This window comes from Chionomys nivalis, chromosome 10 (genome assembly GCF_950005125.1).
Source record: "Chionomys nivalis chromosome 10, mChiNiv1.1, whole genome shotgun sequence".
NCBI lineage: Eukaryota > Metazoa > Chordata > Mammalia > Rodentia > Cricetidae > Chionomys > Chionomys nivalis.
Window position 1 is genome coordinate 50,974,963 of NC_080095.1, and position 20,083 is coordinate 50,995,045.

At 42.7% G+C, this 20,083-nt stretch overlaps 1 protein-coding gene across 1 annotated transcript in view; it reads right to left on the reverse strand.

Moving 5' to 3' along the window:
• Nucleotides 1–5,420: 5,420 nt before the first annotated feature.
• Nucleotides 5,421–20,083, reverse strand: part of Slc38a6 (solute carrier family 38 member 6) — a 61,537-nt gene continuing 46,874 nt past the window's right edge. Inside the window, exons 9-16 of the mRNA XM_057782852.1 lie at nt 17,927–17,992; nt 17,643–17,696; nt 15,655–15,734; nt 15,233–15,333; nt 8,121–8,245; nt 6,861–7,005; nt 6,584–6,678; nt 5,421–6,321 (exon numbers count right to left, since the gene is read on the reverse strand). Of these exons, the coding sequence (XP_057638835.1) occupies nt 6,220–6,321; nt 6,584–6,678; nt 6,861–7,005; nt 8,121–8,245; nt 15,233–15,333; nt 15,655–15,734; nt 17,643–17,696; nt 17,927–17,992 (768 nt within the window). The 3' untranslated portion in view covers nt 5,421–6,219. The remainder of the gene's footprint in view (nt 6,322–6,583; nt 6,679–6,860; nt 7,006–8,120; nt 8,246–15,232; nt 15,334–15,654; nt 15,735–17,642; nt 17,697–17,926; nt 17,993–20,083) is intronic.

Below are 20,083 nucleotides of genomic sequence, written 5' to 3' on the forward strand. Positions count from 1 at the left end.
ACAGCTAGCTCCTAGCCTTACAACTTCAGGACTGGGACAATCCCCGGGATGTACATGAGTCTATTAGGTGACTATAAGCCTACCCCTTTGCTCTTGCACTTCAGTCAAGATGACATTAGATAAATGTGTGTCCCTTGAAACAAAAGAAAGATGTTTTTCTAAAGGTCACTTAAAAAAATAGTATCCCATGTTTCAATGTCTTTTCAGCCATCTGTCTCTCACCCCAGCAACTCAATTTCCCTTTCTCGTCATCTTCTTTGTCCCACAGGTAAACAGAGCTCTCACACCCACCTGTCCACTTGGCTCACAGCCAAGCCGAGTCTTCCTGCTCTTCCGAGTTGCTCCTCTTGACTGGCAGTGTGGTGAGTCAGGACAAACAGCTCACAAGGAGAAAGACAGACAAAGAACTTTTCACTCCAAGAAGAAATCATGCCTGAGGTCCTACTCACCCTCCACCCAAGCTCCTTTTCCAATGTCTCTACCCCACCGGGGAAAGACAGCAGGGGTACAACTGGAAGAGTGAGGAAATCGCTCGTGTAAACTAGAAAACTTGTCGGTATTGTAAGAGATTTTGAGATGTGTGAAGGTCAGATGTTATGACGCCAGAATCTCCCAATGTGGATGCGGAGCGCCGTTCACAGGGTAGAGCGAGTGCAGCTGGGGGGAGGGGGGGCTTTGCTCCTCCAATCTCCTTTCTCTCTCCATATCCCATTGGCAACACCAGCACTGCAGAGAGCGGAAACCCCCACATCCAGTCCTCCACAGGATACCCAGTAACCCAATCTTCCAAATAGGCAGAGTGGAGAAAGGAGGGAGAAAGCACTGCCCATATTAAACAGAGATCCTTCGAATTCATTAACTTCACACAATGTTAGCCATTTTATGTGTGTTAAGAACACTTTATTCCTAGGCTCTAAACTGAATCCTCTTGGGTGAGATGGCTTTAGCACTTCCAGTGAGTGGGACACACACCACAGAGGACTCATGGAGAAAGGAGGCTGTCCTGGCAATCTCTGCTCACCTCACTGCCACAGGAATACCAAAGTTTCTTTTGAAAAATCTTTATTTTACTTATTTGTGCATGTGTGTGCACGTGCGTGTGCACACGTATGCATGTGCGTGTGTGTGTGTGTGTGAGAGAGAGAGAGGTGTGTAGAGTATGAGTGTCACACTATGTGGAGGTCAGAGGTCAACTTCGTGGAAATGGTTTGCCAGGCTTTCTTGGCAGGGGCCTTTACCCTGGGTCATCTTTAGGGCCATAAAAAAGTTGTTAATGCTGATTTTTGTTTTTTGTTTTGTCTTTTTGAGACAGTCTCTCTATTACACATAGCTCTGGCTGTCCTGGAACTGGCCTCGAACTCACAGAGATCCACCTGCTTCAGCCTGCTGGGATTAAAGGTGTATACCATCATGCCTGGCTTTTAAAAGGTAGCTCTTTATATACATGCAAATAAGAACATAAAACTTTGCCAAAACAAAGTTTTTAAGAGTACAAGAAAGCCAGTTAATTCTCAGCCTTCTAAAGACACACGTGGAGTTAGTCTGAGAGTGGTTCTGCCTCCTTTTCGATGGGTGAGTTTTCCAGGGACAATGCTGGACTTTACAGGCTACATTACAGTATGGATGAACAAGGCCAGGGATCGTTAGTTGGCCGGGCAACGCACTACCCATCAAATGACACACTCACAACCACCGGAGAAGACCATCCACCGCCTCTCAAGACTCCAGTGCTACACCCGAATGTGCTGGGGACTTTAAGATCTTGTTTCCAGGTGGAAAAGGAAAACAAACAAGCAAACAAAAGAAACCACAAGAACAAAGCTCTCCAGCCGGTGGGTGCGCTTAAAGGGCCTTCACACAGTAAATCAATCCAGGGCTGTCCTGTTTTCTCCACAGCCAGACTGAAATAATACAACCCCAGCAGAGGTGTGAATTACCCCCATTCATCTTAATGGAGTGTTAACTTCAAAGACTTGTTTTAACCATTTAAATGCTAAGCTCATGAGTAAACATTGTTAAGAAAAAAAAGTACAACTTAAACATTCACTCTGAACATATGAAAGTAATTTACGGTCTTGGCATTTTGTCTTTTAATTTAGCAAATAACTCTCCAAATGTTAGAAAAGTGTGTATTTTGTGCGTTTCTTAGTTTTATTTTAAATAGTTATTACCTAATAAATTATGACCATTAAGCCCATAAGGAGAAGGCCCAGATTTCCCAGAAAAAAAAAATGCTTGGGGTACTTGCATAAGGTCACGAAGGGGCCATGGCTCTTGCTAGAGTTCTCATCGGCTTCCTCCAAAGTCACAGAAAATGTGACCTCAAACAGTCAACCAGGCAAGACAGAATGTTAAACTGACCACCTCCACCGACTATTTTTCTTGATAGGAACTCAATTTTGTGCAGTGTTACAAAGGATATTTGTCTCTTGCCAAACCTCCCAGGGCACCGGCTCAGGAACAGGTGATAAACGTATTAATTGATGCCCAGCTGTCACCACACTTAACATTTGCCCCCAGGGGCGTCCTTGCATCTGTTGTAGATTTAGGGTTATTTTGGTATTACCAGAGTTAAGATTTATTTTAGCAGCTGAACACCTATGAGCATTATTTCATACACAGACAAACAGGGAACGAGCAACGCAGTGGACCTGAAGGCCGAGCGAGAGGCCATGCTTGCCTGTGCTAGGGGCCTGCTCAGTGCCTGGCTTTGGAATGGCACAAGGAGAAGCACACAGCTGGCGTGGAACTGTGGGAAAGCACTAACCTCTGCTTCTGGGGCCAGCTCCTGGGGGGTGAAGGCAAAAGAGACTCAGAAGGTCAAAGTTTATGCAAGATAGAAAATGGAAAATCCAAGACTTCCTTCCATGCCCTTGGGTAAAAACTATTTCATTTTATTGCTCCAGATAGGGATCAGGCAGGGAACCAATCTCCTAGTAAGAAAGCCTGGCTGGTCTGCATCTAATTCATCAAAGGTCATTTAATCCTCTACAGTCATGAAAATGGTGGTGGCCCATTTGGGAGGCAGAGGCAGGTGGATCTCTGAGAGTTACACAGAGAAACCCTGTGGGGAGGGAGGGAGGAAGGGAGGAGAGAAGAGAAGAGGATGGGTATTAATTCCCTTTCACGGGATTGAAAGTAGAGGCTCAGAGGTTAAGAGTTGCACAGCTTTCATTAAGATCTGAATCCAGCTCTTCCCAGCCCAAAGCTTGGTCTTCCCATTACACTCATTGCTCTCAAGTTGCCAGCGTTCTCTTTGATCTTTTCAAAAGAGAAGCTCTGTCGCCAAACTTTCAGCCTCTTTTCTTGAGTGGGAGGCAAGAGGACACCTGCAAAAGTGTGGATTTCCATTTATGCAAATGAGCGCTTTGCATCAAAGTCCCTACTTTACAAGCCAACTGCGGCATGGCAGCGTTTAACTTAGGCATCCTGGCTTTGCCAGGCTGCCAGACATGGGACCCTTTACACAGGTTCCTCACGGCAGAAGAGTCCCAGAGTCAAGCTTCCAGCTGAGAAACATCTCAGTGGTCAAAAGCAATGTTTTACAATTTCTAGTCAACATGAGACAGATTGTCACTACGGATATGTTTTCCAAGAATAAGGTTATATATTGTGACGAACTGAGGTTTGGAGAACTTTCAAACTCACATAAGCAACAGGAAAATCTCAGGTAAGGCTAGGAGGCAGGGCCACACCCATAGAGAAATCTCAGTTTCTGACTGACACTAGAATTAACACACACACTAACAATCAAATTTACATATAAATGTGATACACTGACTTCTTAAAAAACAGAAATTGATTCTTTATATACTGTGGGAGACAGACCAACTCAAGACTTTCTTAGAGGCCCTGCAGAGAGGACAAAGAGAACTTTAGAACTTTAGTTCTGTGTTCTTGTCTAGGAGTGGACTTGGTAGGGGGTCTAGGGCTGGAGCCCACGTCTCAAGAGTCAAGGCTACAGTTTTGGGGACCTGACTCTTCCCCCCTGGGCTGTGGTTATCAGTCCTCAGGCAGCTGTGTCTGAGGTAGTCCATGTTCTCTTTGGCAATATGTCTGACTTAGCTCTCTGCTGACCTTGCCCCTCTAGCTCCAAGGCACACAGTGTATATGATGCTGAATTTAATAAACTAGCTTGGCTTGGTACAAGCCATTAGTTTAGGGAAGACCTTTTGGTTCCTGCTATTGCTTTTGTCTTGTTTACTTCTCGTCTTCTTTATTTCTCATCTATGGTCCTTACTATCAACACCTCGCTGTTTGGGGCCCTTATTTCTGCCGATTCAGGTCTGTGTCTGTCTCTCTGTCTATTCATCTATCAATACATAGTAATTTTTTATTTTATGTGCATGAGTATTTTGTATGCATGTATGTCTATGTGCCATGTGTGTGCTTCATGCATGCAGAGGCCAGAAGATGATGTTGGATCCTCTGGAACGGTTGTTACAGATGGTTGTCAACTGCCATGTGAGTGCTGGGAATTGAACCTGAGTTCCTCTGGAAGAGCAATGAGTGCTCTTAGCAAATGAGTAATCTTTCCAGCCCCTGATTATATATTGGTTTTTAGAGACAGGGTTTCTCTGTGTAACTACCCTAACTGTCCTGGAGCTGGTTCTGCAGATCAGGCTGGCCTTGAACTCACAGAGATCCACCTGCTTCTGCCTCCCAAGTGCTGGAATTAAAGACATGCGCCACCACCATCTGGCCTGATTCTTTATATTTTAAAAAATTTGTTCTGCGAAAGCTTGTTAGAAAAATGGAGCCAGGCGGGGGTGGTGCACGCCTTTAATCCCAGCACTCAGGAGGCAGAGGCAGGTGAATCTCTGTGAGTTCAAGGCCAACCTAGTTTATAGAGCGAGTTCCAGAACAGCCAAAGCTACACAAAGAAACCCTGTCTCAAAAAACCAAAAATAAAATGGAAAGACAAGGCCCAGACTGAGAGAATTTTTTTGCAACCTACCTATTTCATAAAAGATAAGCATCCAACATGCACAAAGAACATGTATAACTAAACAAAGAACACACAACCCAATTTATTTTTGGTTGTGAGCTTAGCCTTTAACGGCTGAGCCATCTCTCCAGCCCCACACAACCCAATTCAAAACTGGGCAAAAGAATTAGCCTCTCATCTAAAAAAATCTGCAGTGGTTGGTCACAGAAGCATGTGTGACGCCCATTTCATTCCATTAGAATCGCAAAGCAGAGCTGCCACCACATCCCAGTCAAGTGGCGGGAACTCAGCACACCGCACTCCTAACACCAAAAGCTGGTGACGATCGGGATTACAGAACGGTCACTCACTGCTAGCAATAATACAAAATGTTACAACGGTTTTGGAAGAGTCTGGCAGTTTCTAATAAGACTAAACATACGTTTATGATGCAGCATGTGCTTTTTGGTATTTAACACACATGCACACACACTCCAGCTGACAACATGACCATGTAAAACCCTGCACACAAACAGTTTTAGCACCTTTATTGATTGCTGGCAAAACCTGGAAGCAGTAGGAAGGCCTTCCACGGGTGAGTGGATCAACAAACTTGATACATCCCTATGATGGGATATTATTCAGAATCAAAAGGAAACGAGCTATTAAATCAAAGAAGTCAGTCTCAAAATGACACACGGTCCTACATGATCCCAATCATGGCCTTCCGGTCAAAAGATCAGTGGTGGCCAAGAGCAAACCCTCACGTCGACCTTTAGCATCCCTGGGCATAACGTGTGCTCTCCTGACACCAGGCGTCCATATCAGGGAAAGCTGGAGGTTGGGGTAGGGAGTCACATGGAATCCGTTATTTTGTTTACTCAATATGCCTGGAAACATAAAACTACTCTAAAAAAATAAAGGCTACTTAATTTTTTAAAGTCACAAATGGCAGGAATGCGCCAGGCTGGTGGCGCACACCTTTAACGCCAGCACTCGTGAAGCAGCAGCAGGCAGACAGCTGTGAGTTCAAGGCCAGCCTAGTCAAAGCTTTGAGCTCCTGTCTCAAAAACGAAACAAAACAAAACTGCCACACAAAAGAATGACTCAATGTATCTAAGAACATTGTGAGTTTTTCTAATTTTGGGTTAAAAAAAGTGACTAAATGCCAACTTTCTGCCCCATACTGAGGCTCTGTCCTGCTTTGCTGGTAATAATTTTCCTGAGTGTAATTTTCATGTACAATGCCTTCCACAATGATTCCTTCTTGCTTATAGAATTATAATTATTCTTTATGATAGAAAGTTATTTTTCTTATCGTTGACCCAGTCAAAAATGATGAGCGCTAAACTGAAGCTCCCGACCAAGGTGCCAGTGACGAGCAGGAGCAGTGCCTGTGGAGACAAAGGAGACAGTGAGGGTGAGCCTCTGCCCTCCTCGGAGGTGTAGCTCAGGCTAGCCCCAAACACTCGGCACTCCTCCTGCCTCAGCCTCCTAAGAGCTGGGATTACAGGCATGAGCATCACACCTGACTCCAAAATGTCCTTTATGCACTAAGATACATGCTGACATTTTAGACATAGATGCAGTAATAAAAAGATGACAAACTATTTCTTAAGATGGAGGCCTTAAAGGAGACAGTTGAGAACAACCTACCCCAAGTTTCTTCCGTGAGAGAAAATCCTCTCTGCTGAGTTTCAGATAAAACAGCCCTGGGAACACAAAGATCAAGCATGTTGATGTACTGGCACCTACGAGGTAGAGAGGAGAAAACCAAGACGCCGTTGGATTCAGCTGTGAGGGCAACAATTTTATTACCCCTTCTATTTCTGCCAAGCTAGAAAGCAAACCGAAGACCTCTGCCCATGTGCGCTACCACTGAGACACCCTCCCCTGTCTCTTTTAGTACATATTTTTTTTAATGGAAACTTACCAACTACACCAAATACATTCCTAATGTCAGGAACATAGATTGCAAGTAAGACAATGATAATGTTGAGTGCTAGTGTGGTCAGAGAATGCCGAATCCACGAAAACGGAAAACTTGAGAAAAGTATCATCATTAAAGCTTTTCTGGCCTATATAACAGGGGGAAAAGACATTTAGGCAAAGGGAAGGATCAAAGGCATGGCATTTGCTTAGAGAAACACATGTATAGTAACCATAATATTTTTACCCCAGATCATTTATATTCCCCAGACACAGCATAAACTATCATTATGCAGTGTTTTTACACACATAAACCTTTCTGAGAGAGCTTCATAAGAATTATTTTTCTTAAATTCCACACAAAAGTTTCACAGGCAATTTTTTTAGGTTCTGTAATTTAAAAAATTACAAGCAGTAACACTGTGTTATGAAATCACAAAGAACAATTTTCATTAAATTCAACAGGCAAACAAACTTCCAAGAGGAAAAAAATAAACCATGGTATGGAAAAGAAATACCAGTTCTGTTTTATTTCTGTTATCTGTTCCACGGCATGGAAATACAAAGAACCGGTTTCCACATCTTCCAGTATGAGGGCAGGCCACTGGCAACCACAGCCCACAAGTTATCTGGCCCTGGCTGGACCCCTGGCCCTGCAGTCTCATAGGGAGGGGCAAGAATTCCGGAAGGTCCTGGTTTTTAGAAACTCACATGAGTTCAAGACACCCGGGCAGAAGCTTTTCTACCCATTGCCGTTGGTTTCATCTCTATGGAAATTCTTAGGATTCTCATGTGCAGCGACTGGATACAGAATGGCAATCTGTTCCACCCCTTAAATTCTAGAGCAAGCACCAAGCCTAAGCATGAACTCCCTGTGGGAAGCGACCTGGACTAGACCAAGAGGGGCTTGTTTCTGCTGACTTGACTCTCTCTTCTTTGTACACATTCTTTTGAAAACAGAATACAGAAAGACAACCCCCCTGACAAAAACCCTTTAGAACTATAGTCTCTAAATTGGAAACAAAACTGAGAGAGAGGTAAATCTAAACTAAATCTCAGAAAGCACAAATTAGCTTCGAGGTTCACTGTTATTTTTGTGCTTTCATGAGACCATATGCAAGTATGAGGTCTTGGATCAATTACTTGACAAATGAATAAGATACACAAGACTAGATGTGACTCAAAGGTTCTGGTCTGCAAAGAATTAGTGTTGCCGTATTAGGGAGGCACGACACTAAGCAACAAAACCTTTCAGCATACTTACAGGGAAGTGGATTAGAGGGACTGTCAAAAGCACAGCAGACAGTATGCATAACTTCACAGCCATGACAACAACATCATGTGGCAAGTATTTACTATAGCCTTGTAGCAATTCTGACTCCACTCTGTCTGTAAATAAATTAAAACAACAACAGCAGCAGCAATCAGGGTCACACTGTAAACTATGTACCACTATATCAATTATTATGTTCTGTTGGATTATTAGATCATACTAGGCTTAGATCCTATTCTGAAATTCATTTCTGGCCCTTTTCTCTCTGCTATGAAATACAAAGATACTTAATATTTTCTTGAGATGTACACTTCTTTCTAAAACGCATTACATTTATTTACTTATTTGGGTGTGTCTGCCACCACACGCGCGTGGAGCTTGGAGGACAACTTGCGGGAGTTGGTTCTCTCCTTTGACCCTGTGGGTCCCGAGAATCAGACTTAGGTCATTGGACTTGGGGATAAGAGCGTTTACTTGCTGAGACAGCCTATTAGCCCACGTCCGCTCTTTTGTATTCTTTTAAGAAAATTTGAAGCCAGGACACACAGAATCTCTAAAGTTAGGACAAAACAATAGTATTTAAAAGTATCTCCTTAACCAGGTGTGATGGTCATGGCTTTTATCAAAGCAATGGGGAGGCAGAGGCAGGTGGATCTTTGTGACTTTGAGGCTAGCCTGGTCTACCTAACAAGTTCCAAAATAGTGAGGCCCAGTCATAAAAACAAGATAAAATAAAACATAAACCAAAGCAAAATTCCTTAGAACTCGTCCATAATTTAACAAAGCGCTTGTAAAGTGCTTGCATGGGCTGAATTTGGTTACCATGGCAATATGAGATGTGTAGGCTCACAAGTGCCAGGTAGTTCACCTGAAAACATGGGGGGGGGAGCAGAGCACCCCACATTCACATGCTTTCCCTCTATACCAGCGTTTTCTCAAAGTCCACAGTGCTGACCACTTTTAGGGGTCGTGTCTATAGTCTGTATACTGTTTTGTGCATATGATCAGCTGTGTCTGTTTCCATCTTGCATGAGAAAAAAAGGAAACGTTAAGAAAATGGCTTGTTTGGTCAGGACAGAGAGAGAGAGACAGGACTGAGGGACGCTGACCCCGCCTTCTGCCTGGTAGTCTCCTTCCATTTACATGGTTTTCCTTGCCCAGGTCACCCGAGGAGGTGATCACGCCACACCTCAGGACCTATAGTCAATACCAGCTTAGACTAGACTAGAATGGGGCTGTTTCATTTAAGAGAACAGGGTTTTAGAAATACAAAAAAATCAAAAGTGCCTCTGCTTTGCTATGTCTTAAGAGATACGAGGACCCCATAAAGACACAATAGGAAGTGTATACACCATGTACAAACCCGAGTAACAGACGAAAGTTTAAATAAAGAGAGCTACAGTGATTCTATACTGAGATGACAGTGCACATTCAAACCCCACTAGCTGCTAGCAGCTTCTCTGAGCCTTACTCCTGTGTCCTCAGATGACAGTAATCCATGGACTCAAGGGTTAACTGAATGCATGGGGTGAGCTGATGTGTGTGCTGACACTCAAAGCCACGGAAGAGACTTTCTAGAACCGAAGCCTGTGGTAGCAAAGGGAACATGTATTTGAGGAGGGGGCTGCTCCAGTCAGCACTACAGTGCAGCCATCATGAGCAGGAGGACAAAGAGGGTGGAGAGAGGATGAGCTGGAGAGGCCCTCAAGATTGAATCAGACAAGCTAAAAATACAATCACTTAGGGATTGGTTAATTTCAATGGTCAAGGCCTCTGGCATGCCTATGGGAGTTATCTTGATGAATTCAGTTGAGGTGAGGACACTCAGTGGTGGACGGCACCATCCCAAGGTCCAGGGCCCTGAACTGTATAAAAAGGAGAGAACAAGCAGAGCAAGGCCTCATTACTCCTGATTCTTCTGCCAGCTCCCGCCACTGTGCCCTCCCCGCCATGATAGACTGTAACCGTGAACTGGGAACCACAATAAAAAAAAAAACCAAAAAAAAACAAAAACCTTTCTCCTTCGGCTGCTTCACGCCTCAGGTATTTGGTTGCAGCAATGAGGATTGAAAGTAAGAGAGAAAGAGGAGTGTGTTGTGACCTGAATTACACACAAGTACAGAGTGGAAGAAAAATACCAGAACACAAAAAACAGAAAGCCACTGCTATAACCACTACATAATGGGGCTCTGGCTAGTGTAGGTGGTCATCGTGGGCACAGGAGAGAAATGAGGTTGTCTACAGTGCCGCAGACGGAAGTTACAGAATGAAGAGTGGAACTAGGTACGAGAACTGGGAAAAACCAAGAAATCTGGAATCTATTTCCAAATCTGGGAGATACTTGGGAGTCTTTGGAGAAATATGGCAAACTATTTTATCTCCATTTTCTAAATCATAAAATGAGCTATTAACACTTTATTTAACAACCTCACAGACATTAAAACGGCCTGGTTACTTAATGTTTGGGCACCAGCCTAGTTCACCAGAGGGACACTTTCCCTCCTTAATATCTGTGATTAGAAACAATATTATTAATGTAGGTTGATACTTACAGATCCTTTTAATCTGACAGAAGTTTGATATTAACTAGGCTTTTAGAGTCCTGGATAAAGATTCCATTCAGTTCCAGAAGTATTAAGAACTACACTTACTAGAAATTCTACTTTCCCAAGGGGAAAACCTTCTGAGCCAACCACCACTACACAACTACCCCATATTCTTAGCTGGGCCTTAATATATGTAAGGAGCAATTATTACACACTTATTTAAACTCAAAGAAAGCTTCACAAATTTCAGAAAGGACCTGATGGTGATTTTTGTAAGTCACTTGTACCACTGGTGTCGTATCTGCTTAAGACACCAAGGAAAAACCACTGGGAGGAGAAGCACAACCATTAGTGTGGCGGGCCAGGCCAGGCTGCTGGGAGGAGAAGCTTAAGCAGCAGTGCGAAGGGCTGGACCAGGCCAGATCACTAAGAGGAGAAATATGAGCAGCAATGTGGCAAGTCACGATGACAGCCGTGGCCTCCAGAAAGTGTCTGACCACAGAGCCTCAGCCTCAGCCCCACCAACACCTGGGGGAATGACTATCTCAGCCTTGGGCCTGTAGGCATCTAGAGGAATGATCACCAAAGGCTCTCCTCTGCCTACACCTGAAGGCGCTACTAATGGAGCCATGACTCCCAATTACACCAAGTGGAGGAAAGGGACCCCCCTGAAACACAGGCTCTATTTGTCCCAATTGGAGGAAGAGACAGGAAGACAACAGTGCAGGAATCCACTCAACAACATGCAGAACAAACCAGCACCACCAGAAACTAGTGGTTCCACAACAGCAAGACCTGAACAAACTCAATGCAGATGAAGCAGAAAACTACCTTAAAAATAACTTTATGAAGATGACTGAGGCCCTTAAAGAGGAAATAAAAAAATCCCTTAAAGAAATAGAGGGAAAGACAACTAAAAAATTAGAAGAAATCAATAAATCTCTTAAAGAAAACGAAGAAAAAGCAATCAAACAGGTAAAAGAAATGGTTCAAGACTTGAAAACTGAAATAGAGGCAATTAAAAGAACAAAACAAAACAAAGCACAAACCGAGGGAAATCTGGAAATAGATGAGCAAGGAAGTCAGGACCACGAGGGGTGTGTCCACCCACAGAGACGGTGGGACTGATCTAATGGGAGCTCACCAAGGCCAGCAGGACTGGGACAGAACGAGTGTGTGATCAAACCAGACTCTCTGAACGTGGCTAACAATGAGGGCGGACTGAGAAGCCAATGATAATGATACCGGGTTTTGATTCTACTGCATGAACTGGCTTTGTGGAAGCCTAGTCTGTTTGGATGCTCACCTTCCTAGACCTGGATGGAGGAGGGAGGACCTTGGACTTCCCACAGGGCCGGGAAACCTGACTTCTCTTAGGACTGGAGAGAGAGGGGGAGGGGGAGGGGGGAGGGGGAGGGAAGTGGGAGGATGGGAGGAGGTGGAAATTTTTAATAAATAAATAAATAAAAAGAAAATCTGGGTAGATGATCAGGAACTACAAATGCAAGCATAAACAACAGACTGCCAAAGATGGAAGTCCAGCTCAAAGGTACAGAAAATATACTCAACAAAATCATATAAGAAAAGTTTTCCAACCTAAAGAAGGATATGCCTATGAAAATACAAGAAAGTTACAAAACATGAACTGGACCAAAAAGAAAGACCCCTCACCACATAATAATCAGAACACTAGACATACAGAATAAAGAAAGACTATTAAGAGCTTAAAAGAAAAATGGCCAAGTAACACATAAATCAGACCTATCAAAATTATACCTGACTTCTCAATAGAAACAATGAAAACCAGAAGGTTCTGGTCAGGAGTTATACAGACACTAAGAGACCACGGATGCCAGTCCAGACTACTATATCCAGCAAAGATTTCAATCAACATTGAGAAAACAAGATATTCCATGACAAAACAAGATTTAATCAATATGTATCCACAAATGCAGCCCTACAGAATGTACCAGAAGAAAAACTCCAATCCTACACCCACAAAAACACAGGTAATAGATAATCCCACACCAACAAATGCCAAAGAGAAACATACACCCATACCACCACAAAATAACAAAAACAAAAATAACAGGAACTAGCAATTACAGGTCATTAATATCTCTTAATACCAATGGACTCAATTTGCATATAAAAAGACACAGTCTAACAGATTAGATATGAAAACAAAATCCATCCTTCTGCTGCATACAAGAAACACACCTCAACTACAAAGACAGACATTACCTCATAGTAAAGAGCTGGGAAAAGATTTTCCAATCCAATGGACCTAAGAAACAAGCTGGTGTAGCTACCCTAATATTTAACAAAATAGACTTAAAACTAAAATTAGTCAAAAGAGATGAAGAAGCTCATTTCATATTCATCATAGAAGAAATCCATCAAGATGAAGTCTCAATTCTAAACATTTATAGCCCAAATACCATACCAAATGGCATCCTCATTTGCAAAAGAAACATTACTAAAGCTTAAATCACATATCGAGTATCACACACTAATAGTGGGAGACTTCAATACCCCACTCTCACCACTGGACAGATGTGCCAGACAGAAACAATGGAGAAATAAAGGATCTAACAGATGTTATGACTCAAATGGGCTTAACAGACATCTATAGAACATTTCACCCAAACACAAAAGAATATACCTTCTTCTCAGCACCTGGATCTTTCTCCAAAATCAATCACATACTCGGTAACAAGGCAAATCTCAACAGATACAAAACAACTGGAATAACCCCTGTGTTTTCTCAGGCCATCATGCTTAAGTTAGAATCAACAACAACGCCAATTGCAGAAAGCCCACAAACTCATAGAAACTGAGCAATGCTCAACTGAATCACCACTGTGTAAGCGGAGACTGTACATTCATTTCCTGGCCATCAAGACCAGTGTCAGTCTCAGGCAGGAGAATCACGGTGTCTGCCTGTCTCTGCTTTCTTCCTCTCAGAATTCTGTTCTGTCTTCCCCGTCTACCTGAGTTCCGCCCTATCAACTAGGCCAAGGCAGTTTCTTTAATAACCAATGAAAGCAACACAAATACAGAAGGACCTCCTACACCAGAGAAGGACTATTCCGTGCCGAATAGCATAGCAGGATTTATATAGAACTCACTTCTGCCTCGCTGCAACCCTATGCAGTTAGGCATGTATTATAGATTAGGAGTTGAAGATGCTTCAAGGTAGAGGCTCCCCTCAAGGTCACAGAGCTGGTTAGGGAATGGCAGTCAGTTACACAACCCAGAATTGTTGAATCCCCAAACCAGTGTTCCCCTCAATGGCCTGGGAAATGTTGTGGTACAAGAAGATATGGAGCTTGGGAAAACTGGGAGGCAAGCATTAATAAAGGCCCACAGCTGGCGACCACAGGAGTCTCAGACTTGAAAGGCTCACAAAGCCGTCAAGCAGGTCATCAGCGGCTAAGCATCCCCAAGAAGGAACAGCCGCTCACTTGCAGTTACTATAAAAACGTTTATAAGCTGAAGAATACATTCAAAATTGGGCGAGTTGAGTGGCCATGTGTCGTGATGTGATTGTTCACAAATGTTGCTCATATTTTCTTTCTTGTTCTAGGCTTTGTTTTTGTTCTCGACATTCTTGTTGAAAGAGGAAAAAAAAAACCCAACAAACTATGCAGGAAACACTTCCAAAATAAATAAAAGAGAATTTTGCTTATGCTTTATAATTTTACAAGTGCCTAAGAAACTTACAGAGGAAGACCCTGGCGCAGCAGAGGCAGTAATGCGTTTCAGCACGTGCTGTAGAAATGAAGTCGGAAGGCAGAGATGTCTGACAGCTGAGTCCACTGTACTGTGCTTTCTGGAGTTGGCCCTTTGTAATTATTGAGATGGTTTACTCCCCTAACCTCTAAGTTTATCATCCATCTAGATTCTAACATACTGAATATGTGATCCCCCTTCTACTTTTTCGAGACAGGGTCTCACTATGTAACTCCGGCTGTCCTGATACTCATTATGTGGACCAGGCTGGTCTCTAACTTCCAGAGATCCACCTGCCTCTATCTCCTTAAAGGTGTGCATCACCATGCCTGGCTCTGAACATGCAATTTTAAAAGACCCAAATCATTATTTTATAGAGATACCAATATGTTGAAATTTGACATAAAACTCTAAGAAAAATTTTAGGAGATGACTTAGCCATCAAGACCAGGTAGTACTCTTGCAGAGAACAGGAGTTTGACATTAAAGTTGGGTGGCTCACAGATGCCTGCTTCCAGGTACCTGGCGCCCTCTTCTGGCCCCCACAGGTACTCCACTCACATGCACAAACTCACATACAGACACGAACATACATACCATCATAATTGAAAATCAAAACCAAAATCTGAAAAGAGGGAACTTTTCCATGAATTCATTATTTTTAAGCCTGACTCACCTCTGTTAGAGAGAGGAGGTGACAAGGTCACCACAGTGCTGACATGTGGCCTGAGAGATGAACTTACTAGGGAAAGGTAGGAAGACAGCTACAGGCATGAGGTCACCTGTGCTTCCTTCGTCACCTAGAGTTAAGAATATACTCACCATAAAAAGTGAGGTATCCAAAGAGTGCAGACACATAGTAGAGCAGGAAGCTTAAAGCAATTGCTGTATTGGTCACATTCTGCATTCTCTTCTTTGAGGGGCTGAAACACAAAAACGATAGACATTGATAAAGCCAGGGATCCGAATCCTGTCTAGAGAAACAAGTATCTCCCAGGCCAGTTGGGACTCTTTGGACAACCATGAGTTCATCAAAGACTACACATCAGAATCATAAGTGGACACTCAGGCAAAGATGGCATCACTGGCATCAATCTCAGGGAGGGCAGAATTAGCTCTTGGCCGCCTTGTCTGCTTCTTAACCGATGCTTAGAATCACGAAAATAGAGGAGGGTTCCTAAGTGAGAACGCAATCCAATCCGCAAGCCCCATAAGTAATGCATATTCCCAGCGTTCCACAGTACCTTCGAAGCTCACAGTAAATGGGCAATATTGAAGTGTGGCAGAGAAATGAAAAAGCCATGGTTGGTACGGCGTAAATACTCTGAAAACAATTTTAAAGACAAAATTATTAGAAGACAAAAGCTATTCCATTTTGCTACATGGTTTTTTTTTTTTTGGTTTAATTACATTTTTTAAAATTCTGTGTATGTGTATGCCCACACACCCATGCCACTAAGCACTTGTAGAGGTCAGAGGAAAACTTTGGGAGCCAGTACTCTCCTTCTACCATGAGTGCAGGGTCAGGTCATCGGGCCTGGTGGCCCAACAATACAACTGAGCTACCTTGCCAGCCCCGAAATAAAGTTCTCTTAAAAAAAAACAACTTGGTCAGATTTATTTCATCTTTTATGAATGATCTCTTTATAAGACTTTTGAGGGGGGAGAGGAGCTCTACAGTCACTAGCAAACACTGGAACTTACAGGTCCGTGGCTGGTTTATTCTGACCTGAGCAGTTTCAGGCTGGTCCCTAATACCATGTTGCTTTATTACAATCACCACCTTCTACATTATTTGGATAAGATAAAAATAATTCAGATAAGATATAAGTAGCTATGTTTAAAGACATTTTATTATAATTTCCAGTCATTATTAAGGTATGTACAATTTAAATACATCTCATTACCCCAAGCAGCAATAACTCCGATGCTTTTGAATCTGCTTTTACTTATTCAGTGCAAGCAAGTACTAAAAATAGAAACCACATCTTGTGCTGCCAGAATCCTTCACCAAGATCTTTTTTAATGAACACAAAAATCATTAATTCTAGACCTGAAAAACTCCATGGGATCCCATGCAATACATAAGCCTACAGTTTCTTTAAAAATTATTATTAGAAAAAAAAAATTATTATTAGAATATTTAACAAGAGCCAGAGAAAACTAGCAAGCCTAAGTTACCCTCTAAATTAAAGTACTCTATTTAACAAATGGATGGCAATGATTTCTTTTTTCTGGTCTAAAAATATTTCCCCTTAGCCGGCTTTAAGCTCTTCACCAAAAGAACTTCCAGATGAGGAACTACGTTGGGATACAGTACCTAGGAAGTCGTGTTCCCTGAAGCTGCCTTAGGGGAATGAGAGTTTAAGTCACACATTCTCTGTTTCATATACTGCTCCGTTTCCCAGCTTGTCAATTACCCTACCTAGATCTTTAAGGCCTGTGGAGGGCTTCGCCGTGTGAAAGATGTGGTGACCTCCCTTGTGAGGCTGGAGAGACATTTCTTAGTTAAAAACTGGAGCTGCATTGGAAAGTTCTGCACTGAGGACTAACCACATTAGCATTCTATTCTATTAAGGCTGGGCAGTGAGTAGGAAAGCCTAGCTCCTCGGGCCTACAAAACAACAAAGCAGGGACCATGCAGACAGCGGCGGTTCCTGTTTCTCTGTTCACGCTCAGAGAATCTTCCAGGCAATTCCAGGATCCTACAGCGCTCTCGAGCGGGCATAGGACTTGGTCTGTTGGTCTCTGCTCTGAGCATCATAAATCTCCCCTCAGAATGCTGTTCAGGAGTATTGGCAGTACTCAACTGCTGGTCCAACGATGGGGCTGTTTAGCTAAATACCAAAGTCCTGCTCACAGGGGAGAAGTTTTTGATGTAATTGGCGATTTAGCTTTACAAGTCCAGAGCGCAACAGGAAAGCCGTACCCACAGAGGACCGTGCTGGCCAGACCAGACATTTGGTAAATCTGTTCTTTTAGGCAAAGGCCCATTTAAAACAGGCTCCATTTAAAGGCACGCCAAAAGAAAGAAAAGAAAAAGGCGGCTGCTTCATAATGGGCCACCCTGTGTTAAATAATATTATTCTTCTGGTAGGCAATCCTATACTTAGCACTTTCATGAAAATCAATTAGTTACAGGTATAAAGACCTGAGAGACCCTGTTACACAAATCTCTTAAAACTTGAAATGTGAAAAATCAACCGAAAGTATCTGTTAATAAGTTACACACCTCTTTGGAGAAATGAAAGAGCTTTGGTTTACAGTCATCTGTAGCATTGGAAATCTGTTTAAGAGTATGGAGGGGAAAAGAGAAACCAATAGCTATTAAAGTCAGATACTGCAACAAATATGACGAATTTATTACCACTACACTTTCAGATCAGATCACTTCAAAGCACAGTTCTAAAACGCAATGCAACCATAACTTTTTCATTAATTAGAAAAAATAATCATTGATCTCCCATTTCTTTTTTAGTTGAAAAATTAAAAATAAAAGAGCCTAAAAACTATCACCTGGAACACTCCATCGATGCAACTGAAGGCCACAGGACAAGGGATGAACCACTTTTTAATCACTATCTGGAAAAGTAAATACAATCACACTCAGATAATTTGTAGTAAAATTCATCTCAAGCTGATCTCAACCAGGACAACATTTTAAAAGATGCTGAACAAGAGGCTAACAGATGAATCCCTGCTGCTCTGGTCTTCCCCAGAGAGAATGGGGTCACCTTTTAACATGGTCACTGGGTGGAGAGGGAGGACACAGGGCACCTTACTTTTGATGGGGAGGGGAGAGGAAGGATCTGGCTCATGAAAGACTGAGTGAGCTCTTGTGTAGATTTCCCAAAACCCCAACAGTACCCTGGTTTTTCGCTTGCTTGTTTGTTTTTTAAAGTGCAACGTTTTCAATGACAATTGCACAGAATACGATTATTTGTGTCAGAAGCAGACAGGCCTAGCAGTGAGCAGAGGAGCAGGGACTTCACTGCCCAGTGTGACCTGATGCACACCTACTTTCACCCCTTAACGTTTTCAGGTTTGTGCTACTTTGGTCAATGTGGCGAGAGCTGGCTAGAACATGAGCGCAGAGCTAGGGAACTCCAGCAGGTAAAAGTACATCTAAAAAAATTACAAAGAAGCCCAGAGGGATGGTGTTTCCCCAGAAAATGTCGATGAAAGGTTCAGGACTTGAGTCTTAATTGTGGCCGTCCTGCTCCTAGAGCCACGGTGGTGGCTGTGTCAACACTGCCATTGCAGCCCCTGTTGCAGGCACATAATTACTCTGTAAATATTTGCTTCGGGCTAAATCCCAGCATACAAAGGGGCAGAGAGAAGAAAGGAAGTATTTGTCTTTGCAGGAGACCAGTAAGTAAATACCATTCCTATTTGGAACTTATCTAGTTTGGGATTTTAACAAATTCAATCAAAATTTTATACAGTGATAAATCTAAAGAAAACACACACTTTTAGGATTAAGTTAAAGAGTGAACCTGAGTCACTTTTAATTTAAAATCTCACCCAAAACGGGGTGGGTGGCTAAGGACCAACTGGGCATTTCTAGGTTACGTTTGCAACATAAAACCAGGTTTAACCATAAACAGAAAAGAACAAAACCAGAACCCAGAGCTTATTATCTTTTTTTTTTTTCCTGAAAAGTTTAAGTGATGGAGTGGGGGTTAGAGGGAAAGGAGCTGGTCTCTCGTGCCCTGCCCTGCCGATAGATGTCTCCCCAAAGGCAGAGTCCTCCACTGGGGCCTCTCAGCACTGCTGAGCGCAGACCTTGAGGACAACAGAGCATCATTCCCTCTCTTTTTCCTTGGTCATCTGCTGCTTCAAAAGCCTTCAAGTCAAAACTTGCAAAAATTCTCCAAGATACAATATAGCCTATTTCATTTATTAAAGAGAATTATTATCAACTCAATTTTACACTAACATAAATTCCGTTATTACAGCTAATTTCTGTGCAAAGGGCCAATCTGGTTTCAAATCTGCATGGTGGGATGGGGTGGTCAGAGCTACAGAGTTTGGGAGAGACCCACCACCAAGAGAAGAGAGTTCCAGGGTAAGAAGGTAATTCTGGGGGATGGGGACACACACACACACAAACACACACACACACACAACCTTAGGCACTAGAAATACTGCATTCGCATGAAAGGCCCTTCCCCCTCCTTCCCCCTCAAGCCCTGCCCATCTCTGTAGGTCAGCGCCCACTTTAATTCTTTCCAAATCCCTTTACAGAGCTCTCAGCAGCCCCTCCCTCCTCTCGACTCTAGTGACTTGTTTCAAGGTGACCAAAAAGATAAGTTAAAAAAAAAAGGATAAAAGCATCTGTTTGGCTATTTTGAGCCACTGCTAAATTGAGATTTATTTTTAAATTTAGGTACTCTCAGGGAAAATTTATGCTAACTTTCTGAATGAAAATTAGGATCTGGGAGAACACTAGTAGGGATGCACTGGTCAACAAGGTTTGAAGAGCATAAGGAAGAAAATAAAATGAAGAAAACATTTTCTGAACTGATTGTATAATGTAATATAAACATAATAGACTTATACACACATGTTCTAAAAATAATCAATGAACATATCGGCACATGTTTCGAAAAACATCAGTTAGCTGAGCATGGTGGAGCACACCCTAAATTCCAGCGCTCAGGAGGCAGAGGC